Raw genomic sequence first — 26,759 nt, 5'->3', positions numbered from 1 at the left:
ATTGCGATCGAAACACTGCCCTGTTTATAGTTCGAGAATCAATATGGACATGATGGTATCACTTACTGTGTCACCAAACATGACTCATGTTTTGGTTTTTCTCAGCCCAGTGTTTATCTCTTTCTTTGTGAATTTTGATCAGGTTTTCCATATACAGTTCACCGAACCACCGTCAAAATATTTGAACAGGAGGTGTTTGTGATTTTTCTGCAGGTCTGTGATGATAAGACTATAACATCCCACTGCTGCTACAAATGAATAATAGGACGATGTATTCATTCGTCTGTGATTTTCTGTTATGATGCAGGTCCACGGGTAATTTGAAGTCAGGTCTAATCTGCACAAATACAGATGGTTGTCAAATTAATGGAAAAAACAACTTAAAGTGTCTTCATAACCTCTAGAACAGCTCCATTGCTTTTTAGCATATAATCTATAAATTCTACTGGAGCGATGAACACCATTCCTCTAAAAGATATTCCCTCATTTCGTGTATTGATGGTGGTGAAGAGTGCTGTTTAACTCATCAGTCCAAAATCTTCCATTGGTGTCCAGTTGGTTTGAGATTTGGTGATTGTGAAGGCCATCACTTATAAGTTCATCATTTTTAGACTCATCAAACCATTCAGTGACCCCTCGTGCCATCTATGGAAGCTTCTACAACCGTTAAATCATTTAATGACTTCACTCATTTAATCAGATTTTCCGTCCAATTTTTTTTTTTTTTTTAAATTTGAAACACAAATCAAACAAAATCAATCCATTTAGAGCTGAAACAATGAGTCAGTTAATCAATCAACACAAAATTAATCTGCAACTATTTTGTTTATTGATTAACTTGTTCACTGCTTTACTGGTTCTTGTATGTGAGATTTGTTTTGTTTCTTTGTAAATTGAATTATTTCAATCTTGCACTGTTGATTGGATAAAACAACCAATTTGAATACCACTGCTTTGGGACATGAAAATGGATATTTTAAAGGGGAAATGAAAATGGACATTTTAAAGGGGACATATCATGCACATTTCCAGGTCTATATTTTTACTACTGGTATATCTTTACATAATTTACACTTCAGAAGACTCCTTATTTATCATGTACTGCTCCTGTATGGAGCCCCTCAGTTCAGCCTGTGTCTGAAACAGGCTGTTTTAGCTGCCGTCTCTTTAATGCCTCCTCCTGATGAGCCAACTCTGTTCTGATTGGCCAGTTCCCAAAAGCCGGCCCTTGGCAGACTTCTGGCAGTTCCAGAGGCTACGTAAACAAGTAGTAGTCGAATTTCACTTATTTTTCTTGTTCTTTACTCAAAATGCCTACGTCCCAAATACATTTATATATGTCCGAGCAGAGATTTGATCTGAAATATGTGAGTGGGGCAACAACCTTAGCAACAAAGACTACAGAACGGAATGCCGTTTGTGGGCATGCAAGAACAATCTGACTGGGGGAGTAGACATAATTTTGCAAACTGAGCATTCAGAGCAGGCTGAAGCCTGGGCTTTCAAGGGGCATATTTACATACGTACATTCACCTCAAGTTTTGTTTAACATATACAGACGGGTGACAGATTAAAGGGAAAAATTGGTACAGGTCTGAATGCTTGACCCCTACAGTGAGGGCCTCTGGTGGCTCTGTTATGCTGTGGGGGACAGTTTGCTGGCATGGTTTGGGTCCACTTGTCCCCTTAGAGGGAAGGGTCACTGCAAATCAATACAAAGTTGTTGACATTATAACAGTGTATAAATGACAGAAAATCACAAAAAGTGTGTTATGTCCCCATTAACAATTTTCTGGCAAGTTATTGACATAATGAGTAATGGAGAAAATAATCAGCAGAATAACTGTTTGGCAGTAAAAAGTTTTGGGACAACCAGTCAACAAGTTTATTATACTTTAGATTTTAATAAAATGTTTTTGTAAAGCAAAACATGCCATGATGTGATTTAATCAGCCACAGTAGTCTCTATTGCTGTCTCACTGCCATAATAGTGCAGTTTACCAGCATACCACAATACCAGATAATTGTACCTTTACAATCTGCCACAGGCACATTTGTAACAGTGAAACTGCTAAGGCAAGCTAGCCAAAAAAGTGATGCATTGAATCCACTCAGTCATCCAATTACTCCAACCCTCCTGCTGGCTCTGCAGCACAGCCTCCTGTATCGGTCTCTTTTCAAGGCCAGCAGCTTCCTCAGGAACTGCTCACTAGCCACAATATACAGCAGTGGGTCCAGGCAGCTGCTTACACTGCACATGGCCTCAAAGAACTGGTAACTGGCATACAGGATGTTGGTGTTAGAGGGTGTGACCTGGTTATGGATCCTCATGAACACCAGGGTGATGACCATGACGTGGTATGGCACAAAGGAGACCACAAACACGAGCAGGGTGGCAGTGATTAACCACAGCGGCTTACCTCCTGCCCGATGAGCTCTTCTGCACCTTATACCCCTTGGGAGACGCCTCAAAACACGCACTGTCATCATGTAAAAAACAAGCATGACGCTGAACGGTAGCAGGAAGCCTACTATTGTTCTGATGATGGTGATTGTCTTGACATAGTTAAAAGGGCCCTGGATGTGGTCCATACACACAGTGACATTTTCTGGCCTCTGAATGGCAAAAGTTAGAAATAAGTCAGGAATGGATGTCAGGACTAGCACGACCCATGTGCAGACTGAGCACAACTTGGCTTTACCCACATCCCACCACCGGAGAGAGCTGATAGGGTGCACCGTCCCAGCATAGCGGTCGAAACTGATGAGAGTGAGAAAGAGGATGCTGCCATATATGTTGATATTGAAGGAGACCTTCTTGAACTGGCAGAAGATCTGATTGCCTCTGAGGTGCGGCCTCTGGAAGGTGAAGTAGAGAGTGAAGGGGATGGTGAGGATCCAGGCTGAGTCACACAGGGCCAGGTTCAACAGGAACACATTGCTGGTGCTAGAGGTCTTCCTGAAGCAGGTATAGTTGATTAGGGCTGCTAAGTTTCCCAGGATGCCCACAGGAAGGGCGAAAGTGAAGAGAACAAGCAGAATGTAGCAATACCACTGGCCGTTCTGAAACTGGCTGCAGAATATTGTTGACTGGTTCAGGAACTCCAGAAGCACCTCTGGGATTTAAGGACAGGAGGAAGGATATATTCTTATTGAATGTTATGAGCAATAAAAGTGTAGTTGAGTATTTACGTATAGCACTTCAATAAAGTTGGTGGTCAAATTATAAAGGAAAAGTCAAAATTGATGCAGCAGATGTTTAGTCCCTAGTATGGGTCAAGCTCCAAAACACTTGGTCCTACACTTCCCAAAATGCAGCCTGATAGTCCATATCACATCCAAACTCCTAACCAGTTTGTAATGTAATCTAAAACTGAACTGATGTCACTTGAGTAATTTTCTTAGACATGTCAAAGTTCCTTTAGAACCACAAAAGACATCTCACAGGTTGTGTAATAATATCTATAACACTGAAGTGCTGAGTCAGACAGGACTTTTGAAGAAGTGTTCCTAATATTTCTTTTATTTTGCCCAAACTGTCAAATATATGTAGATGGTTTAAATCATATAACAATTCAGACCTGTCAGGTAAGATGTCAGTCACAGAAAATGACACCAAAGTGACTCAGTAATTCTTAACTTAAATTGAAACCTCTGGAACTTAATGTCTTATCCTGTGTAGCAGTTAAAGAACAAGATTAAAGAAATTACTGTTTTATGACCCAGTTCTTGTTCCACGTAAAGGTTGATATTTCATGACTGACTTGACATACATGAATGATGATACTGATAATCTTTTGAGTAAAACCTTGTTATGGTAAAATACCATACATGCTAAATACTGCATAAACAACATATGTGTACCATAATGTTTTATACCATTTACTTTCTGGAATTTAAGCCATACAAAACACACTAGATATTTTGTATTAGATGGCATCTGAAATGCAGCATACTTATTTTTTGCAGCCTGTTTTCAAGATTTTGATAACTTCATTCTAAAGAATAATGGAGGTTGTCGCCTGTTTTACTGAGTCTGCTGATAAGCCCTGCTCTCAGAGAGTACTTTAAGTAGAGTGTTTTCACCTGCTCTCTCTCAGAGCCCTCTATATTTACAGTGGCTGTCTCCGTAGTCTCCAAGTGTCACCGGCGTGTCCAGGAAGTGTGTGCTTGACTGTCTGCTGCATACAATAAAACCTAGGGACTTTTGGCCTATTGCCTCCACTATGTCTGTTTGCACTTAATCAGAGATAATATATTCATTTTGTTCAGCTGAGCGGATCTGAGCAGTTTACTTTGAGTACGTTTCAACCTAAATCAGTTCAACATGTCTCCCTGTCTGCCTGTCAATGATGACTGAAAGAGAGAAAAGGCAAAGTTATAATATTCTATTTGGTGATGAGGGTGTTGAATATGTGTGATTTAAGTATTAAGACACACAGGATTTTTCTAATATAATTTTAGACAGTAAAAGCATACTATACAGTACACTTTGTGCTTCTGGTCTATTGGTCTATCCACGCCAGTCTAGTCTATTAGCTCTGATAAATCTTATGTAAAATATTGTAACTGTTTGGTCCTAAAACATGTTTATGCATCATTGCTAATCAAAGTATTTCAGGTAGATCGTACTTACCTCCTTTAGTCGTGTCAGACTTATTGATGTTGAAGAGCGGTATCATGATGAATGGAGACAGCGATCACATCTCAGGTCGCCTTCACTCCTCCTCCACCAGCTGTGTGCTTCTCATCTGTCAGGAGCTGTCACTGTTCTGCCTTACCTGTGAGACTGTGTGTGTGTGTGTGTATGTGTGTGTGTGTGTTTGTGTGTGTGTGTGTGTGTGTGTGTGTGAAATACAGTCAACAGAACATCTGAGATACAGTAATTGCGTTGCACGTGTTTTCCAGTGCACGTGTGTAACTGATGGTCGCTGCTAGTTTTTACTGTTCTGTTTGTCTTTTGCTCCAGGGCTTCTGTACATTCTTTTTTTTTTTCTTAACACTGACAGCAGTAAAAAGTATGCCTACTCACCTGTTGCCTGGGTGCCCCAGCTGCTCAGTCTAACCCTGATAATTGAGGAGTTGCAGGGCCAAATCTCTCATAACTTCTATCAATTAAAGGACGGGCAAATACTGGAAATGACCCCTTCCGTGATCTGATAACACCATCAGGGATGAAGCCCCTCTGCCCAAGTTGCACTTCATGTTGGAACTTGCTGAGGACCCATGGATTAAACTGGGTGCCAAGCTGAAATTGCTGCAGGCTTGCTCTACACCAACCCCTGCTGGGTGGTGGTCTACTGTCTGTGGTGGAGGGAGAGCCAGAAGACCCTGCTCACCAAACACCAGCCAGGAAGGACTCCAGCTATCAAACAGATTCTCTGTTCTGGAGAATCTTCAGGAATCAGCCCCACCACCCCTGGCTCCCGATACAGCATCAGCAGGGAGCAGCAGCAGTATGACAGCTCATACCAGCCCTTCTTGGGTAAGCCACCAGCCCCCAGGGGATTTAGTTTCGGATATTGATGCTAAGATTCCACATCTGCTTCATGAACATCCATCTGCTGAAGCAGTCATCATTCATGTTGGAGCAAACAACTTCAGGCAGCAGACCTCTGAACTGCTCAAAGTGGACTTTAATGCACTCATTAACAATCTACTTGACTCATACAAACACTGTATTATATCTGGACCACTGCCCTCACCTCGCCTTGGCAATGTGAAATTCAGCCGTGTTCGTCTGCTTCACATCTGGCTTATAGGTCACTGTTGTGCACTTGGAGTTCCATATGTGGACAAATTTACAGCCTTCTGAAACAGACCCACACTTTTCAGACACAATGGAGTTCATCCAAACAGATTTGAGTCTCATCTAATGGCTTTGAATGAATATGGAACTTACGCTGAAGTCCTGCAAGAATTAACGGATACTGGGTGACTCCGGATCATTCTAGTGCTGTTTCACGTAGTTGTAAGGTTCCTGTAAAAATTACACATAGGTCTGTCAAAGTCTGTCAATGTCAGGCACATCCTACACAGCAATATTAATAATTTTATAAATATCTGGACCAAAACCCCAGCTCCAGTTTTAACCCAGCACAGATGGTTTAAGATGACTCTTCACAATGTAAAATCCCTCTCTAATAAGACATTTATGTATTAAATGTATCTCTTCTGCTGATTTAGATTTTATGTTTTTAACAGAATCCTGGTTACAATCTAGTGATCACAGTTGCTGATCCGCTTGCTGAATTGTGCCCCCCAGATTATGACTGTTTTAGCCGACCTAGGGATTGCGGTCTTGGTGTTGGCTTTGTTACTGTCTATAGGAAGCATTTCAAATGTAACCTAATAGCTTGTAATGATTTTTATTCCTTTGAAGTGCTCATGTTTAAACTTGGTGGTCCATATCCGGACAATTGCTGTAATTTATCGCCTCCCTAAACCAGCTGGCTCCTTTTTTATGTAGCTCCCTGAATTTTTTATCCAATTTTGTTTTAAATTATGATTGAATTGTTCTTTGTGGTGATTTCAATATTCACGCTGACGAGTCTTTTAATGTCACTGCTACTGATTTTTTTAAATATCACTAAATCCTCTAACTTTCAACAACATGTGTCTGGCCAAACTCATAACCGTGGCCACATTATAGACCTTGTCTTTATTCTGGGTCTGAGAATCTCATCTGTGGAAATTATGGACATGTTTGTATCTGATCACCAATGCATTGTTTTTAACTGTGAATTACAGGCTGCTAGCACTGTCTTATCCTGCTCTAAGTACACTCACATCTTTAATGAGCATAGTGCTTCTAAATTCTGTACACTGTTTCATTACCATGGCAATGTGCTTCCTAATTTCTCTTACACCAATATTTTGGTTAATTCTTTTAATTCTCTTTGTTCCTCAACCTTAGATCTCATAGCTCCTTTGAACACTAGATCTAACTCAAAGACTAGAAAGCAGCCCTGGTTAAATGTCAGTATTTGAAGCTGTAAAAGGAAATGCAGAAAAGCAGAACGTAGATGGAATAAATCAGGTCTCCAGGTCCACTTTGAGGCTATAAAATAGTTATTACTCACTTATAATAGGATGTTTAAAGATGCGAGAACATGCTATTTTCATCTCCTGGTGCCTCTGCTAATTGTGAAAAGTTTTTATTGCATTTTGCTGGAAAGTTGGAGTCAATAAGACTCAGAATTACCCCCAGTCCTACCTTTTTAGATGCTGACCACCCACACCGGGATACTTTGAGTTATTTTTCCCCTATGATTTCACCTGAACTTCTAGAAATCATGTCTCATATTAGAGTATCCTTCAGCCCTCTTGACATATTCCAACTAAGTTTTTATTTGAAGTAATGGAGTGTATTGGGCCCCATTTGCTTTTTATTTCGAACAGCTCGCTGTCTACTGGTTGTGTCCCAGATTACTTTAAAACAGCTTGTGTCCAACCAGTCCTAAAAAACTTGGGCTTGATCCTACCCTCCTAGATAATTATCATCTGATTTCTAAACTGCCTTTTATTTCTAAGATTCTTGAAAAAAATGTTTCTGTATCTTTGAAAAGTGATGCTGATTCAGCCATGTGTTCAATTCTTGTGCTGCTTGACTTAAGTGCAGTCTTTGACACGATTGATCATGGTGTTCTTTTAGATAGACTGAGGCACTGCCTGGGCATAGCTGGTACTGCATTGGACTGGTTCTCATCATATTTGTCAAATAGGAGGTTTTGTGTCTCTGTTATCATCAAGTATGGTGTGCCTCAAGAATCAATTCTAGGACCAATTTTGTTCTCCCTATATATGCTCACCTTGAGTGATGTCATCCGTAGACATGGTATTTCTTTTCATTGTTATGCGGATGACACACAGTTGTACCTCCCTGTTAAGCCCACTGACCTCAGTATCCTAAATTCTCAACAGGATTGCCTGATTGATATAAAAAATGATGTTGATAAATTTTCTTCTCAATTCTAATAAAACAGAGATCCTTGTTATTGGGTCCCAGCATATCACAAAACAAATACTACTATCTGTTGGTTGCCTGTCACAACATATCAAGCCTGTTGCAAGAAATCTTGGTGTCCTGTTTGATAGCAATTTATGTTTTGAGCAACATATCACATTGCTCATCATGTTTTTATCACCTCAGAAATATTGTAAAAATAAGATCTATTTTAAATTTTAGAGATGCAGAAACTGTTGTATGTGCTTTTATATCCTCGCACCTTGATTATCACAACAGCCTTTTTTCTTGTCTTAATCAATAAACTTTTACAGACTGTACAGAACTCAGCTGCCAGGATTTTGACCAGAACTAAGAGGCACAATCACATCACACCTGTTTTAGTGTCTTTACATTGGCCTCTCGTTTGTTTTAGGATTGATTTTAAGATCTTATTGATTACCTTCAAGGCTCCTCATGACCTGGCTCTAGATTATTTTTTAGACCTTTTAAGCCCTTATGAACCTTTCCGTAGTTAAAGATCCTTAGGCAGAGGTCTTCTGTCTCTTCCAGGGTCCAGGATGAAAACTAAGGGGACAGAGCCTTTGCCATCAGGGCCTCGAGGCTCTGGAACAATCTGCCTAGGGACATAAGACTGTCTGAGTCAGTGTCTCCTTTCAAGTCTTCTCTTAAAGGCTCTGTATGTAGGAATCAGAATCCTTCTCATTTGTGATACCAGTGGCTGTTAAGTGAGCTGCAGTCAGCATCCTGTTACTCGTGTGTGTGCTCACTCACAGAGCGAGCAGCAGCACTAGACTATTGCAGATGATGTCTTTTTCCTCGCCTACACTTCTCATAATAACGTTAAAGATCTCTAACGCTGTGTTTTGCACCATGTTTCTGCAAAGCATCTCTCACTCCCAGTCAGTCAGCCCCTAGTCAGTCAGTCAGAAAACTCCTCCTGATGAGCAGGCGCCTTGCATAGCAGCCTCTGCCATCAGCGTATCAATGTGTGTGTGTGAGTGGGTGAATGTGTCATGTAGTGTAAAGCACTTTGAGTGATCGAAAGGCTAGAGAGGTGCTATATAAATGTAGTCCATTACCATTAAGATGCTAAAAGACAGGATTTTACAGATAAAAATAACCATGACAACTTCAAACAATGATAAAATAATAATTTGATACAAAGAATACAAGAGAACACAGTTTGTGTTAACACAGGATGAAGCACAAACTGGTGCAATGCTTTTATCTCCAAAGACTAGAGTTGATTTGGACACATCCCAGATGTACAATAAATATACTGTTTATAGCTGAATTTAAAGCCAGGTGTTTCTGAAAAAAGACTCTCAGGAAATCCCTTAATGGATTAAAAAAGGTTTCTGTGATTACAAACAACAAAAAACACCCTCTACACTGTGTGTTTTCTTTTAAGCCACTGGTATTTATTCATATATTGTTTCCATGCACCTGCCAGTCAGCTCAGAGGCATTTGTGTTCTTGTTTCACCACTAGATGGAGACACAGCTACATGTTTGATTTTCATTTGGAAACAATTTTAAGAAAGGTGGATATGATCTCAAGGCAAAACAGAAAACTGTTGCTCATAAACAGCTTTAAAACAATTTACCAACCTATATTCAAAATAATAGCGCATTCTTTTTATCAACAGACCTGCCTGATGTGTATTTGTGATGTGTGGGTGTGATAAAAGAGATACAAAGTGTCTCCCTGTCTGTTTTTTTTAAATGTTTCTGTATGTGTTTGCGTGTGTGACTGCCTTGTCCATGTGTGTCGTTGTTGTTGTTGTTGTTCCCTGCTGGGCTGAGCCTTGCAGTAGACAGTGCTCATGAATCACTCCTTATCGGGGACCTCTACTGTCGGGAGGTGCAGTGACTCAAACGGCTTGGCTGAATAGTCTTGAATCACCCCCTAGTTAAATCCTGCCCATATAGTCTGTGAGAGGGCTGTGAGAGGGCTGTGAGAGGGCTGCTCGCTGGCGCGGTGTGCTGCTTTAAAAGTCAGATCTGCCGATACACACTGTGCACCTACATCTAAACCAGGGCTCATTGGCACTGGAGGCAATTAAGTTCACCCATGCAAGTCAATTCAATTATGCAACTGTGATGAGCCCTGAAATACCACAGAGCAAGACGTATGGTCTGGCCCACACTAGGCTACTTTGCTTTTGCTCTAAGTCTAAAAATTTAAGGTTAAATACTGTATCAAAGGGCGTATTCAAGTTTGTATTATCTTCTAAAGATCACAATGAGTAAATAACAAAAGTGTAAACTTACATTGCAGATCCATAGTTTGCTAAAATATAAAATACATTTTACATATGATATAGCTGAACCTACAACAGCAGATTTATTCATTATGAATGCAATTAAACTCAACAACAATCCTCATCTCCTTAGGAAACTTTACATCTTTGTTTTATGTGCGCAGTGGAAAAAAACTTAAGTGAGCAAGCTGAGATTGAACAGCATGTAAAACCATTGGAGAGTAAACCAGCCAGGCTGTAATGGGAAAATAAATGGAGCATTCTGGTTTTCTGTCTCTCTGGCTGAGTGTGTATGTGTGTCTGTGTGTGTGTGTGGATGGACACAAACACAATGAGCTCTCCGAGGAGCTGTAACTCAAAGGGACGCTGACTGAGCTGGAGGAGAGAAAAACAAAGAGTTGTTCCTGGGAAGATGGCCGCTTCTGGCACCAGATCACAGCTTGCAGAGTGGAAGCACAGGGAGAGCCTGGAAGTGTATGTGTGAGCAATATGTAAAGTAGTGGAAATAGAGGTGAATAGCCAAGCTTAGTGGAGGATTTCTTAATATACAGTCAATTGAGTAACCTTGAAGCACTTGATCGGGGTTCACCACATGAGGAACCCTCATATTAGCTTAGTAAAATCTCTGAATTATTATTTAATTCAAGGGGACACATCACTAATTTTACACATAAATGTTATTTTACTGTAAAAATGTTTGTACAATGTCTTGTGTCGCTCTCAAGAGAGCTTTGTCAAGTCTGAAAATAGCCCCGATGATGTCGTAGTGATGACATCAGGGTTATCTCAGCTTGGGTTTGGAGAATAACATATTTTAACAGAAAACTTGTGTTACAAACTAGGGGCAAAGTTTGAAAGACATGTACATTTACCATGCAGGGAGGTCAAACAAAATGATGTTGTTGGTTGCATGATGGGAAATGTTGGATCCATTTGAAATCAGGATACCTCAGGCTATGTTGCATCAATTTTGACTGTTTTTAAAAATCTGCCTCTTGTAAGTCCTCCAACGTTATGGAAGTGCAATACTGAATCTATGGAGTATCCCTTCAGAATGATTTAGTTTTTAAAAAAAAATGTATTTACAAATCTTATTTGACCCAGGTCTGCATGATGATGGTAGTAACAGACACCTGAAATGTGCAAAGTAGATTGCTTCTGTTACATGAGCAGTGTGGGAGGTAGATCAAGGACTCTGACAGCTGTTGTGCAATTACATTATGCATACCTAATTACATCACACATGTTATTTTTCAGATCTCTCAGTAATTTATACTGTATTGATGTAATGCTTTTTCATCTCACTCTGGCCAGAAAAGCCCTTGAATCGTAGGTATATATATTTTTACCTGCTTGTTATTAAGAGCAACATAACAAAGGTTCTGCCATAGTGAGCCACATGCAGCTAAATGCAGCAACTGTAATCTTTTCAAGGTACAACAACAAGCTAACAGTTGTATCATAGACCTCTGTTGTCTTCTGCGGAGCGCCGCCACCAGAGGACAAGCTTGTGTGATTATGTATTCAGTGCAGAAGGCTGCGTATCCGAATCAATCTCATGCTCTGCCAGAGAGATATTTCTCCATAATTTGATTCAAAGCCAGGACTGTATAAAAGAAAACACCACAGGTCACAAATGTTTGAATAATTTCTCTAATCATGCAGAACTCACATCACGAAACACAAGTGAGCATCAATCCACTGACGGTATATCTGCCCGATGCATGAAATGACGTGTATGTAGAATGTTTTCTGTTGGGACTGATGATGAAATAGAGACTGTTGAAATTGGTCAGGGAAAAGACAATTACTCCAGGGTTGGGAAGTGACACCTCAAAGTGGTCTTTAATCTTAATTTCATTGCCTAAAGGGTACGTATCTGACAGAGTAGGACATTATTGATCTATGTGACTAATTTATTTACTTTCATCTCCATTTCGTGGCCGAACATGTTAGCAGGTTGACATGCTGTTTGAACCGCCACTGACAGCAGTGTCCTTGTCATGCTCCCTTTAGGTCGATACCTGCGCCTGAAAATGTTCCGCGAGGATCATGGCTCCTGGATGACCATGTTCTTCAGCACCATCCTCTTCCTCTTCATCTTCTCACACATCTACAACCTTTTCCTGCTGATGGCTGGGAGCATGGAGTAAGCCATTCAATCTCTCTCTCTCTCTCTCTCTGCGCCTTTTCCCTCATTCTCTGCCTCCATTTGTTAGAGCCACTGTAAGCTCCCCTTTGGCTGGCGTGATTGATCTAAACGTCTCGCCTGAACAGAGACTCGATACCAGTTTGATTAATCAGCCCAGACTTTAAATCACAGGTAGGGCAGGCAAGGGGAGGATGGTTAATCCTGAAAGATCACCTTCAGCACCTGCACTTATTCTCCCATGATCTTGACTTTTTTTGACACCTTTCTGTCCAAAAATCAAGATATTTTGCCATGTCCTTCTCAGTTTGTGTCTTGGTTTTCACCCCTGTTGCCCAGGCTTACCTGCTGAGAAGCCAGTGTGCACAGCAGAGCTTGACACCCACACATCAACCCGATGACAGGAATCCGTTTATGCATTTGCAATGTGTCTGTCTAGAGGAAGGAAAACATGCCCTTGAAGCCAGCTAGCCAGACGTGAGGTCACTGCGAGGTGATTTACCATTTTGTTTGTTTGCGCTGTAAAAAACTAGTGTGGCAGGTGTCTGTTCAGGTACAAGCTGTCAAGGGCTTTAATGGGATCTGTCCATATAATTCTGTTTTTCCATATTAACAACAAGCATCAACTATCCATAAAGTGCAGGCAGATGAAGGCTATTAGCTAGCAGGCAAGGTGTTGTGTTTTTCTATGGCCAGAGGGATGAGTTTGTATAATCAGCCCATCTGTCACTCCAGCCAGTGCGGTGACACCGACATCCATCTTGTCCGTTCTCTCTGGTTGGCCGAGAAAAGGAAGCGAATGGCTGAGCAGAGGGGCAGGTCCGCTGAGACGATGAATGTTGCTTGCTCAGGGAAAAGTTACATTTGCAGTCGCACTGAGTGCATCTGTCACAAAGAGGATTCCTGTTTACTGGCTCTCAAATGTTGAGAAAAAGGGTCCTTTTTTTAGTGTGCCAGTGCATTTTAAAACTGTCAGGAACGTTTCAGCAGATGACATCCAGATAATACTTAGAGGAAAATAATGAATTACTCAGACATTTTGAATGATGTAACATATAATTTATATCCATCTATCATGTGCAAGTCACACACTCTCTATTCATATTAGCTGCATCAGTTGTCCACATATAAAAAGTAGCAACCAAAACAGCCTATTAAACAATTAAACCGGCTGACAAGACATTAAAACCCATCCGTAATTATATGCTCTGGGTTTGTGTTGAGCAGTGACATCAGTTATTCAACACTGTAAGGCTCTGCTCACAAAGACAGATGGTGCTGTTGTAAAGCGAGTGAACCCAGCCCTGCAAAGACACCTGCTCGTTTTCTGCACTTGCCCCCCACCCCCCCCACACACACCCCTCTTCCTTCTGTACCTCTTTCCCGCTTGTTTTCTTTCTGCTCCAGCAGTGTATCCACTGAGGACCGGGGCCCTGCCAAAAACCATTAGTGTTCACATCTCTGTTCAAGACCGACATGTAAGAGCACTGTTCACACTCTGCCAGGGCGCCCCTCTGAAGACGGGCTCCGGCCTGCGAGAGCATGAATGCAGCAGAGTGAGCGAAAAGGTGACGGAGGATGGGAGGGGGTAGAGAGAGCGGAGGAGTAGAAGTGCTCCAGCCCCGATGATGCAGTGAAACTTAAGTCTTTTGATCTATGTCCAAACCCTATTTGCATCGTCCCCCCCAGTCCTCCAACCACTCCCTCACCCCGCAGCGATGCTGTTGTAGTTCTCTCTTTGCCACAGCACAAAGGAAAAGTACAATATCCCTTTGTGGCTGCAGCTGCCCCTCTGTGGGAATGAATGGTGTTTTTCCTTTTCATTTGTACTGAAAGAACAAGGCGCTGTGAGATATTATTACTGTCAAGGGGTTTAAAGGGTAGGTATTTTGGCTTGGGGTTTGCTGGCGTTGACATGTAGCCATGATGGTGCACTGCAGGGGATGCTCCTCTGGTGGCTAGACAGGGCATCCCACACACACACACCACATATTGTTCATGTCTCACACCTCGCTCAAGTTAGCTCACATGTATGTGTATATAGAAGAGTGTGTGTATGAGTGTGAGTTTGTGTTGCGATGTAGGAGCAGGGGTGCGGTGGGGGCTTGGCGTCTGTCTCCCTGCTGTCTCTCTGACCTGATGCTGCATGCTGCCCGTGCCCTTCGCTCATTAATATTCTTTAATTTTCTTTGACCTTTCAGTTGGTCTTGAGCTTGATTTAATTAAAACCAGTGATACATCCACAATGAAAGAAGATAAACTGTGCCATCAGGAAAGCAAACAATCACTGATAAGACATTGTATACATATCTTTGGATGACAAGTATTTATTCATGATTAGTCACGTAAAATGGATTCATCAAAGCCATTATCTCTCAGCTGAAAGAGATTTCCAGACTGTGTAATCTTTCTCATGTCCGCAGCGTGTTAGCCAATATTTAAACAGCCACTTCTGGGTCAACAGCTATCAACCTGTTACCTGGCTTATGTCATATCAGAAAAAAAAAAACCCAGTTCATAGTGGCTCCCTGGGAGCTGTAAGCCACACTTGTTACCAAACCCTCACATCTAGGCTATTTGCATTTTAATGTAACTGTCAGATTAGGGGAGGGGGGCTGTTTGTGTGAAACCAGGGGAGTGTGACCGCCCAGGGAGTTTGACGGGCTTCATGAATGTTCTGTCACACCACACAATCCCATTCCGCCATCTTACGGTGCCATTACCAGCCGAAATCAGCCCCTAATTAGATGGTGTTATTTAATTAAGACGGCCCAATGCGTGGCGTACACATTAATCATGACTAATTTAGAGAAAGGGGGTGGTAAAGCATGTGAAGGAGGAAAGGAGGGAGTATGTTGGGATCTAATAGGGAGCTGTAGTGCATGGGACAGGAACAGCAAAGCTGTTAAACAACTTCTATACTATATTGTTGTTACACAGTAGAGGAATAGATGGGTGGATGTCAGGACTGGGTGGAAACTGAGCAAGAAGAGTAGGCAGTGGGTGTATATCTTTGATGAGGAGCAGGCAGGGATGTGGCATTTGACTACAGCGATACCCGGAGCGGGATTAGAACCCATCGTATGAGGGTATTTGCCTTTGTTTACTATGATCCTTTGTGCTGTGTGCATGCTGGTCCCCCTCGTCTGTCTGCTTGTCTGTCACTAAGCTGGGGTAATACCATGGACAAGTGGATTTAAAAGGCTGAATAAATAGTATGTTGCAGTATGTAGATGCCTCCTGTTGCATGCAATCATGTATGGGATTTGCCGCTGTCTACAGTACACGGAGCACTATGATCCGGCCTTTCCCTAATGCTGGAATCCAAAAATGACATTTGTTTACGTGCCGGTGACAAAGCCTTCTAGCAGCTGTAGGAATTATGACTCCTGGAAATTGGGTGATGTTATCATAAAGCTATAAAGACTGCAGAGTGAGGAGGTCAGGATGGTTGGATGGATCAGAAAAAATTGGGACTTTGCCATAGGAGACAGCCCTAACCTTAACCTCATGTTTACTATTGTAACCATGATGAGGAAGGTCCTCTAACTTTAATGAGGTAGTCATTTTGATGCAAACAAAGATGTTTTTTTAAAACTGTAACTAAGTACCGGTAACTCAAACAATACTCTTTACTTTGTCAGATAATAACATTGACTTTATTGTTATAACAGTGATTTGTAATGATTTTGGAAGGCACAAACAAATCCTGCCAATATGTGTGCCAAATCAGAACACATATATATATGTATCTGGAGGGCAGTTTCATACGGTGTATGTTTTCATTGAATTTGGAAGACTTGCTGGATGGAAAACTCAGGAAAAAGCAAGTGAATGCTAGTAAACCTTGTGTTGGGATTGTTGAGTTAAACTACATAAAAATTGTAGTTGTTGTTGATGTTTAAGCTTATCTAGAAACCTTCTCTTTATATGACAGCCAAGGCTGTATAAAAATGCAAAGTGTGATATTATTGTACTTATGGTGTTGGTTTTTGATTTGTGAAAAAATAAATATAGAATAAAATGTATGATTTCCAGTGGCTCTGTGAACAGATTTCATACTGACAGTAACATCCTAATGTGATAGATCACTGTTTTAAAATATCATAACACGTGAATCTACAAGAAAATCATCTATGACACATAATGCCTTTTGGAAAGAGGAATCTAACCTATACTCTACTGTGTTTCAAAGGTTTATAAACTGCTGACCTTAAACAGTTTCAGCAATATGTCACAATATTGATTATTTGTCCAACCAAATCCTGTCAACCAGGACAGATGTGACCAGACAAACCAATCAACATTTCTCAGAGTCTTATGGAGAATGAAAAGCTACTCAGACCACAGTAAATGTGTTGATATATATTTTGTATATATTTTTATATTATATTATATATTTTTTTTAAAAAAAAACATAGATATCAGATTTAACATTGAATATGTGGCATATAGCATTTTCTTTTTCTGAATATTGTAATGGTTAAACATGGATCTTCCTTTCTTTTCTTACATGATTTTGGGGTATCAGGCATATAGGATATTAAGGTTACAGCTGAAAAAATATGTCAATCAACAGAAATTATTCTAATTAATCTGCAACTATTTTGATGATGGAATAATGCTCAGCATTGTCTGATTCCAGTTTCTGAGTTGTAATATTTGCTGCTTTGTGATAGAAAATTTAATATTTTTGGCTTTTGGACCGTTAGTTAGACAAAACGAACAATTTGAAGATCGGGCTTTAGGAAATATTTCACTATTTTCACTATTTTCTGACAATTTGTTGACTGAACAGTTAATTAACAAAATAATCACCAGATTAATCAATAATTAAAATAAATAATAGTTGAAGCCCTAAGTGAAATAACTATGGAGGAATATCTATGTTTGAATATATTGGTTTTCTTGTCAGTTTTTTCAGAATCAGTTTTACTATTAATGATATTTTTGATGTTTAAACCTGTTGCAATTTGTAAAATGTAGTAAATGTCTTGCAGTTTAGATTTATTGATCTATGTTTGCCTTCCTCACTCTACCTCTCTCATACTTACACACACCCACATTTATTTTCTAAGCATATCTCCTGCTGTCTTTCACACTCCTACACATGCACATTACGTCGCTATCTCAGGAATGACTCATTACGTATTTAACAAGTGTTTAGTTAGTGTAAAGCTTTCCCTCCAAAGTCATTTTCTCTGGTCTCAGAATATCTCTGAAACAGACTGTGTGCTATTAGAAGCAGTGAGGTCAGTCATTTCCTCTCTGATTATATTATCCTGCTGTTTTCTGGGACAGAGAGGAGGAGCATCAGTGGTGCAACCCAGGTCCTCTTCAATACGTCGCTGTCACATAAAGAGAAACGGCAGCAGTTGCAAACAGTAAACATCATATACTTGATGGTGGTGTGTGTCCACTAGGAATATACATCCATTATGGGTATTACTGTGTATTATAGGTGTATTTTTGTATGTATATGGGAGGTGGGGAGGCGTGTTGTAGCAGCAGAGATGGATTTTCTGTCGGCGTGTGTGTGTGTGTGTAATACCATACAACTACACCCCATTCAGTCTTGTCATCTCTTCCTTATGTTTCACAGTATTAATTAACGTCTCTGATAATATTTCAGTTACATTTAGAACATCGTTTTCCTGTGTTTCATTAAGTGATCACTGTTCTGTGGCCAATTGTTCAATAAAACCAATTCATAAAACATTTCCTGACATTTATAAATACAGTACCACACACAGTCCAGAACATTTTTGTACTGTTGTTCAGTCAAAGAAGTTTTTGAAGCAATTGATTTTCTTATTAGTTGTCTAAAATTATGTTTTTATAAGTTTACTTTTGTGTGTACTTTTATACTTTATACAAGTAAAATAAGTCATTCAGTCACAGTGATGGGCATTGTTTCATAGGAAGTTTTTCATAGCTGCTATTCCATCTTCCCATAAACCCATTGTGGAAGGACTGGCTGCATTTATCCTGGCAGAAGCCTTTGTTTTGGTGTCAAAGTTTGCAGGGAAATCCGACATTGAGCAATAAGCTTCTTTGCTGCTGACATACCAGCCAGCCATAACTTATGTGCCTTTTCCAGGAGTAGCAATTCTGAGGAGTCATTAAGGAGGTGAAGTGCCGGGTCAATGTGGAAATTTCTGTTTGTTAAGGCAGAGATAGTCCTTACAGTTTCTTGACAGAAGAAGTGTACTACTAGGCAATCCTATACCATGTGGATGAAAGTGCCTAGTGTACCAGGTGCACTAGATGTGCAATAAGGGTGGGGACATAAACCCATAAGATGTCTTACCCGGGGTGTCGGATAGGACCTATGACAAAACTTAAAGTGAATAAACTGATGATTACGACTATGTCCCAATCTATCCTTCACCTTCTAATCTTCTGTGATGGAAGATGAGAGCGAAAATGAAAATTTATCCTCTGCATTATCACTGTCAGACATTTATTTTGGCATCATTACATTGGTAATATATACTTTTTTTTTTTTCTAACTGACTGACTACGACATCCAACTCGAGTTGGAGAATCACCTGTGAATATGACAAACAGTAATCCGAAAACTGGATAAGATGTTTACATACCACTGTGTCCCGGAGAGATCCAGCTATCCAAGTTACTGATACCAGAATATAGTGTTTACATGCACAAAACATATCCAGGATACTAAATAACCTCAAAAAAAATCATGTGCAGGGTACTAGATTGCATGTAAAGGCACTTCAGGTACACACAGACCTGGTTTTGGACCCTGCTTTTCTAAAGGAAAGCTGATAGAGGGAATGGAGAGCCTGATGCAGTGCTGTCCGGGATATTGCCCGACAGTATTCACTCCCACTCCTGAGCTGGGGGAATGATAAGGACTAAAGGACTCAATCTCCAGCCTGTTTAATGCAATACGTGGACTGATTCTGTACTGAGTGATGAATTGAGATTGAGATTGAGGTTTTAAGTTGCCTTGGGAGATGGTACAGTGATAGTGAAGAGAGTCTGCATTGACAGCTTTATGCTCCCTGGTAACTACTGCTGCTGTGTGTTGTGTACTGTAAATATGACGTTGGGTGCGACGTTAGGGGGGAGACGCGCAATGCATTTCAATGTGGAGCCAGCCAAGGTCGCAATTTAATGTTCTGAATGAGTCTAGCCTTTATAGGGCAGAAGAGGTCACTCAGTTGCCACGGTCACTAAATCACTGGTTATCTGACAGAGAAAACAAGTTTATAAAACCCAGCATGAAGGCATATACATCCAAGTAGACAGTAAAAAAAATTAATAGAAATCAGGGTCTTTGATGACTCAGAGCAGTGAAAGCTCTCTCACCATGCTGTTTCGTAACCTTAATTGTCAGGGCTGCATGGGGCTTGAAAATCCTTGAGCTGCACCTTTGACAAAAATAAAATTAAACCATAAACTTTAAATTGATAAATATATGGAGGTCAAACTGCTTAGTTTATAGCATAGTATTACACTGCAAAACTGTTTTAGCACTATGTTGCAGTGTAGATTGTTAATGAAACGTGAAATTCAAAATTTAAGGGGAATGGCTTTTACAGGTTCAGATTTATGTCTTTACAAGGTCTCTCCAGTGAACAGTGTCTTTCATAGTACAGTATACCAGTGTGGTTTCATGATGTAATCACATGTAGTCATGCAGTACAAAGAACATCACTGCACTGACATGTCTACATGTCTACATGTTGAAATGTCCTTGAGTAAGACACAGCTAGAGCTGCCACTAATGATTAAGTTTATTACCCATACGTCTTTGGATTATTTTTTTACAATGAATATATTAATCATGAAGTCTAAAAATAAAAAATGGTGAAAATTGCCTCACACCTTCGTTTCCTGAATCCCAAGAAGATGTCTTTCAATAGCCTGTTTTGCCTGCCAACAGTGCAGAACAACAAAATATAAAATTTACAGTGAAAGAGGAACATTTGAGAAGCTGGAACAAGAAAACAGTTGGCATTTTCCCTAGATAAATGACTTTAACAACATAATAATTATCAAAATTGTCGATGATTAATTTTCTGTCTGTAGTGACTAATTCATCAATTGAGTAATTGCTGTAGCCCAACATGGAACCCCAATTGCTACTGATGGCCAAGCCAGTTTACTTAACTTACTTTACTTAACACTTTACTTAAGGTGTGTGAACATGTGTTTCAACTAAGGTTGAAAAGGGCTATATAAATGAAATCCATTTACCATAATATTAAAAACATCTTCACACATGTAAAACAATACCTTCAGTGACAAATGTTTATTTCTGATTACAATTTGTATTTAACAACGAAACTGGAGAGAGATCTCAACTTGCTATAAAACAATTTTCGACCTATACACATGTTCAAAGAAAAAATCTGGTGCACAGTAAGTGATGTGTTGTATGTTGCCAAAAGCGTCAGCACCAATTTGCCTGCAGTGAATAGATGAAAGAACTGTGACATAATGGGAGGAGTGATAGGTATCACAGCTGAATAGAAAGGAGAAGAAGCTCAAGCTTCATCAAAATAAAATAATATGAGAGAAGTATTGTAATCTAAAGTGTTTAAAAAAGTAATATAAACCAAAGATGACTAAAGATGTCACCGAAATCAGACAACAATGATCTTGCAGATGCCTATATCAATGCAGCATTTAAAAAGGCCTTCCCACTGGTTAATGCCAAACAGAGGTACCGTCCGAACTCACAACTCTATACTAACTCTGTACCCTCTATAGCGCAAAATTGCAATTTCTTGCATGTGACGGAACAAGACTTTGAAAGGCGCTGAAATGTCCTTGAATATTATGACTGAACAAGTGTGGGAAACCTGATAACATTCCACAGAGGGTCAAAGCTGGCTGAGCCGGCAGTACTGGCACTGACACTGCCACTGGCTCTGCGAATAAGCCACGGGAGCCATTTTGGGGCTGATTATTCATGGTGCTACTGTACTGATGTTCCACTACACTGAATTCGCTCATTAGGTCATCCGGCTCTAAAGGCCATTAAATTTTCAGTCAGCATGAATAAGTTAGAGAGTTCTGCCTCTGATCATGCACTGCGAAGAGTCTCCAAACTCATCATAGGTGCTCTGCAAAAAAAACCCCAAAAAACCCCTTTCCTTCAGCACAGGGGTAACATTTGCTCAATTAAATATGTGAGAAGGGCAGGGGTTGGCAGCAGGGTAGTTTTTTTTTAGATTTAAAGCCTAGCATGTGGTGCCAGACAGCATTTCCTGAAGTATTGATTAGAATTTTGCTGCGGGTAAATGACTCCCAATGGGATCTCCTTGGTAACTGGAGCGGTGCCAAACCACTGAATGTCTAACTGACTTAATGCAGATATAAATCGCCATTCCAATCAAGGCCGTTTTATTTGCGGGCTTGAGCGAGGCAATACGTCACCTGCGCTACTGCACGTTTTCGTCAATAAAATCCTGTCAAATCTGTTAAATGCATGCTACATTGATGACTTATGATTTATAATGGTTCCTTCCAGGGAATGGTATTTCTCACACATTTGCTGTAAACAGGTAGTTGAAAACATTTGGCATTTTGGGTCACTGCTTGCCACAATTTAATTATGATCGTTCCGCCTATGAGCATTTATTATGCTTCTCAGTTCTGGGCTCATACATAATGTGAAAAAGCACGATCAATTAGCATTAATTAAAAATGAACACCTATTAAAGCTGCTGTGTTAGCTAATAGCTTAAAAGGATTACCCTCCACTGCTTCTCAACAGATTGTTTAGACTTGTGTGACAACGACTCATTTACAAAGTGAACAGCACACCAAATGGAACTCTTAATGCAGTCAGCTAACGGATGAAATTAAAATTAACCATCAAGGAGAAACAGGCATTATATAGGAAATGATCTATAACCAGCAAGGTTGTAGGCGAGATTTTCCCGAGCCCTCTGTGCAATAGAAAACATTTTTATTGGTGTTTGCTGGCGGCCAGAAAATGACCGGGGAAAACAAAGATGAATGGAGCCATTGACTTCAAATAAGACCCCTTGAAAGCACAGCCAGAGTCCTATCCATCGCCATCTATTATATTCATGAGTGCGACCTGTAGGGGGTGAGGGGAAGCTGGAGGGGGAGGTGATGGGCGCCCACCTGCTCCACTCAGCCTCTAAGACACTGGCTGCCAGGAGATCAAACAGGCCTCCTCGCTCCCCTCTGTTCTCTTCCTCTCTCACCGTCGCAAGTCCCATATAGGAGGCGACTGACCCACTTTTCCCCCCTCCCTGTGCTATTACCTGGAGAAAATGTAGTGATGTTGTGTGTGTGTGTGTGTGTGTGTGTCAGTGTGTTGGGTAGGTGGGTTTGTGGGACTGAACAAAAGCTTCTCATCTTCACTTACTGTACAGAGATGAAGGTGTAACTAGGACTCCAAAGAAAGCATGTCATTTCTTATCAGATACTATTACATGTGAGATTGTTTCTCTAATGGCGTGTCTTGGCCTAATCTATGTTTTGCTTCAGAGCTGCTGCAGTTGATGTTAACCGAGCTCACTCAGATCCACTGCATTAACAGGAGGGATCTCATCGGGGCAGCAGTGTTGATTTGAAATCAACTAGACATGAGACAAATTTGGCAAACAAATGGATCATTTGCCAAACACTACGGGACCAAATGAAAGTGGTGATACTGCATAAATTCTATTGTGCTGGTGTAAATTGTTTACAATCCTCTGGGCTTTATGGAAGGTATAGCCATTGCTCATTGTTTTCACAGGATTAGATTGATATTGATTGGCTGTGACAGCTAGCATCATGATACTTAGCAGCAGTGACCATTTTCTCTTTCGCCGTCCACTGACTCTCCCTCGTTTGGTCACCATGCCTCCTTCTTTTTCTTCTGCCTTTACTACCCTCATAACATATACTGCACGGTTTATGTCCTTTTCATTCTCGGTCTTCTTTTCTTGTAGACCTCACATGGTGACAGAATACATGGGCATCAGGAATGAGAGCTTTATGAAGATTGCTGCAGTGGGGACGTGGATGGGAGACTTTGTCACTGCTTGGATGGTGAGATTCCAACTTTTATCAAATGAATGATATATTCTTAACATTAAATGAGTTTGTTACATACTAAATGTGCATTTACAGAAGGAAAGGTTGAATTTTACATCCAATAAGTGAGACGTCCAAATTTAAATCGTGCACAATGACATCAATTAAATCTGAAAATGTTTTCCCCCTTAGCGGTGAAGCTCTAGAGTTGGCAATGTGTAAATGTGTTACAGATATCCATGGTAACCAGAGGATGAGTTCTAATAATTTTAGTTATCCCCAGATTTTTCATCTAGTACCAAAAAATCAAATATTAATACTTGTTCAACACTCAAGTTCATGACAAAACTCCCACAACTGTATTTGAAATTAATGCTCATTTACAATGCTACAACATACCAACACACTAAATGTAGGGCTGGATATAGTTTTAAAAAATGACAAGTACCAATACAATGCTACTTAAATATTAGAATTACTTGCTTAAATATAATAAAAGAATAGAAGAATAAAAGAAAGAATCAGTTACAGTAGTTACTGATAGGAATATTGAAATGCCAATGTTAGTACTTCAGCATAATAATTTTCCATTAGCATTCAGCTCAAAGCAAATCTGCAGCTGATGAAGTACACTACAGCTCCAATATATCTGACTCAGTGCTTATGCTGCGTTCATGTCATATCAGAGTTCATATCGGAGGGAAACTGGGATTCTTCTGAAAGTTCCAATATATTCGTCTTGGCACTTAAGACATGTCTAATAAGTGTCTGAAAACCAAGCAAACATGGACGCCTCGGGTCATCCAAAGTCCGTCGTTCAATGTAACTGAACCCGAATTGAGTGGATATAACCTAATTTTAGCAATGCACAGTATTTAAAACCCTCATAAGACTAATCAGTTATCATTCAACATTCCTGAGTTGTCAGATGATGTGGATGCTCGCAAGCCTTGCAAGCATTCACTGCTCCAACATGAGAATCTTTCTAATCCCATCCCTTCCCATCCATCTGACGTACATTAGCGTGAACGCAGCATAAGCCATATGAAAGTGCAGGAAAAAGCAAACAAATAAAGATGTCTCACATCAGCCAAATTATGTTGTTGAAGGTAATTAAACCCACATTTGGTAGATATATTACTATGTAGTTTATGCACAGACTTTAACTCTCACATTTGTGACATGAAATTCCTCTGCATCATTTGCTTAGTCTAAACTTCAGATTCTTTGGTCCACTGGTGGGAAAGATTTAAAGAGAGCATTTATTCATCCGTCTTCTTTTTTGTGTGTAGTAAGCATTACAGCCTTGCAGATCCACTACTTTTAGCCATGTTTTCATATCACAAGTAATTTAATAAGTGTGCTTAAATCATATTTATGACCATATATATATATAGATAGATATATATGGAAGATAGATATAGAAACATGGTCTAGCGCCACACACACATCTAATTTCCAGGTCAGGTGTATCCTCTCAGCCAATAAGGCACACAGTTAGAGCCCGCTGTGCCGATCCGGTTCAATCTGCTACCAAATCCTCAGAGTAACATGCGGTTTGATCTAAGGAGCGTCAGAGGAAACAAGGAATGCACAGGGAGGGACAGAGTATATTGGAGGAGAAACCTACCTCTGTTCATTTGTCAACATAAAGAGAGGAGGAGAGCTCCAGCGGGAGTGGACTACCTGTGGTGGGAGGAGTGTGGCTCTGACACCGGCATGCACACAGCTGAGACAGCTTGACAAGCTCCCTCACCGGTCACATTAGTATTCTACAGTACATACTGCAGAGAAAGAGAGGGGGTGGAAGGAGAGACGGGAGAGGAGGAGGAGGAGGAGGAGGAGGAGGAGGAGGAGAAGGAGGAGGGAGGTAAGAAGTGAGGAACAGAGGTGAAGGGGAAAGGGAAATGTAGAAGTCTGGTCGGAAGGGAGACGTAGGAAGAAGAGAGTGAGAAGGTGAACGAGGGAGACAGAGATGTGTGTTTGTGTGTGAAGGAGAAAAGTTAGTCCAAGGCAAAGTGCTGATTCCAGAAATTACCCACAAGGTTTTTTACATTTGATTAATTCAACAAGGCACTTTGAAGATGACCTCTGTATCTCCTCTGCATAGAAGATTTACAGTGTGTCTTCACTAGATGAGTGGACAAAAAGTGTCTGTTTTTGCAATGCTGCAACACCAGAAACATCTCACTGATTGCCTGATTCAAACCCTTTTTTTTTCCTACACAAGCTACAGTACCTGCAGTGAGGCGCTTTATTGACGAATTGACCTTGCCTCTGCAGCGGCTCAACACAAAGAATAGTGTGCGTTTTTGTACTCATGTGTAAAGTACTCTCTGATACAGCATCTGCATCCATGTAAGAAAATCTACACTTGATCTCTTTTAGTGACAATTAGGTTGAAAATATTATCACCAATTGAAAAGGACAGGTGCATCTACATCATTAATAATGAAACAATTAATTAGCATTATTTATTGTTTAGCATTATGTAGCATATGTATAATTCAAGCGTATTGGTAAAGCAGAAGGTAGAATATGTATACACATTCAAATTAATACCAATACTACTACACATATGTTGTTTCTTTCTTTTTTCTTTCTCGTCTATTTTTTTTACATACCCTGACTACATGGCCAAAAGTATGTGGGAGTATGCAAAAATTGAACATTTCATTGAGAAAACAATCTCCTTGAAAAAAGATAATCTGTTGCTGTAACAGCTACATCTATGCTTCTGGAAAAGGCTGTCTGTAAGATTTTGGAACCTGGCTGCAGGGATTTCAACACATTCAGCCACAGGAGCATTAGTGAAGTCAGGCACTGACGTTGGATGATAAGGCCTGGCTGGCAGTCAGTGCTCCAGTTCATCCTAAAAGTTTTGGATGGAGTGGATGGATGAAGGTCTGGGCTCTGTGCAGGCCAGTCAAACCATGTTGAAACAGGAAAGACTATTACCCAAACTGTGGCCACAAAACTGGACGTTTAAATCATTGTACACACAAACTGTATGATGTATAATTAAGATTCACCTCAACGGAACAGCTCAACATTTTGGGAAATACTTTATTATTTGCTTTCTTGCCGAGAGTTATACGAGAAGATTAATACTATTGTCATGACTGTATGGTACATAAGCAGTTAGCTTAGCTTAGCACAAAGGTTGAAACTACTAACTTGGCTTTTTTCAAAAGGCCTGGTGTCTTGTTGTCACTATGAAGTTGCCAGGCAACCAGCGGATACTCCAGGAGGTCTGCTCCCAGCTAGAAAATACCCCCCTCACACAACCCCTCCTAATACCAATCTTTATGCTAAGCTAAGAAAGACTGTCATCTGTCTTAACT

General features: G+C 40.3%; 2 protein-coding genes across 4 annotated transcripts in view; one reads left to right on the top strand and one right to left on the bottom strand.

Annotated features, from left to right (window-relative positions):
* The window catches only part of tmem117 (transmembrane protein 117), a 47,925-nt gene that overhangs the window by 10,907 nt on the left and 10,259 nt on the right, over nt 1–26,759 (top strand). For all 3 annotated transcript variants that reach the window (XM_042411415.1, XM_042411416.1, XM_042411417.1), the window contains exons 3-4: nt 12,249–12,381; nt 23,331–23,430. In XM_042411415.1, the coding sequence (XP_042267349.1) occupies nt 12,249–12,381; nt 23,331–23,430 (233 nt within the window). The remainder of the gene's footprint in view (nt 1–12,248; nt 12,382–23,330; nt 23,431–26,759) is intronic.
* LOC121897120 (P2Y purinoceptor 1-like) lies at nt 1,705–8,905 on the bottom strand. The gene is made up of 3 exons (XM_042411418.1): nt 5,033–8,905; nt 4,637–4,789; nt 1,705–3,116 (listed from the first exon to the last, which is right to left on the bottom strand). The coding sequence occupies exons 2-3, from the start codon at nt 4,680–4,682 to the stop codon at nt 2,116–2,118; spliced, it is 1,047 nt and encodes a 348-aa protein (XP_042267352.1). The 5' UTR covers nt 4,683–4,789; nt 5,033–8,905; the 3' UTR covers nt 1,705–2,115.

Source organism: Thunnus maccoyii, chromosome 5, assembly GCF_910596095.1.
Source record: "Thunnus maccoyii chromosome 5, fThuMac1.1, whole genome shotgun sequence".
Taxonomy (NCBI): domain Eukaryota; kingdom Metazoa; phylum Chordata; class Actinopteri; order Scombriformes; family Scombridae; genus Thunnus; species Thunnus maccoyii.
Note: the sequence above shows the minus strand (reverse complement) of the source record. Positions and strands in the feature narration are given on the sequence as shown.

Coding starts and splice junctions, on each gene's coding strand:
- LOC121897120 (XM_042411418.1), bottom strand. CDS start 4,682: ATGATACCGCTCTTCAACATCAATAAGTCTGACACGACTAAAGGAG. Junction 3,117..4,636: donor GTCTGACACGACTAAAGGAG/GTAAGTACGATC, acceptor CTTAAATCCCAG/AGGTGCTTCTGGAGTTCCTG.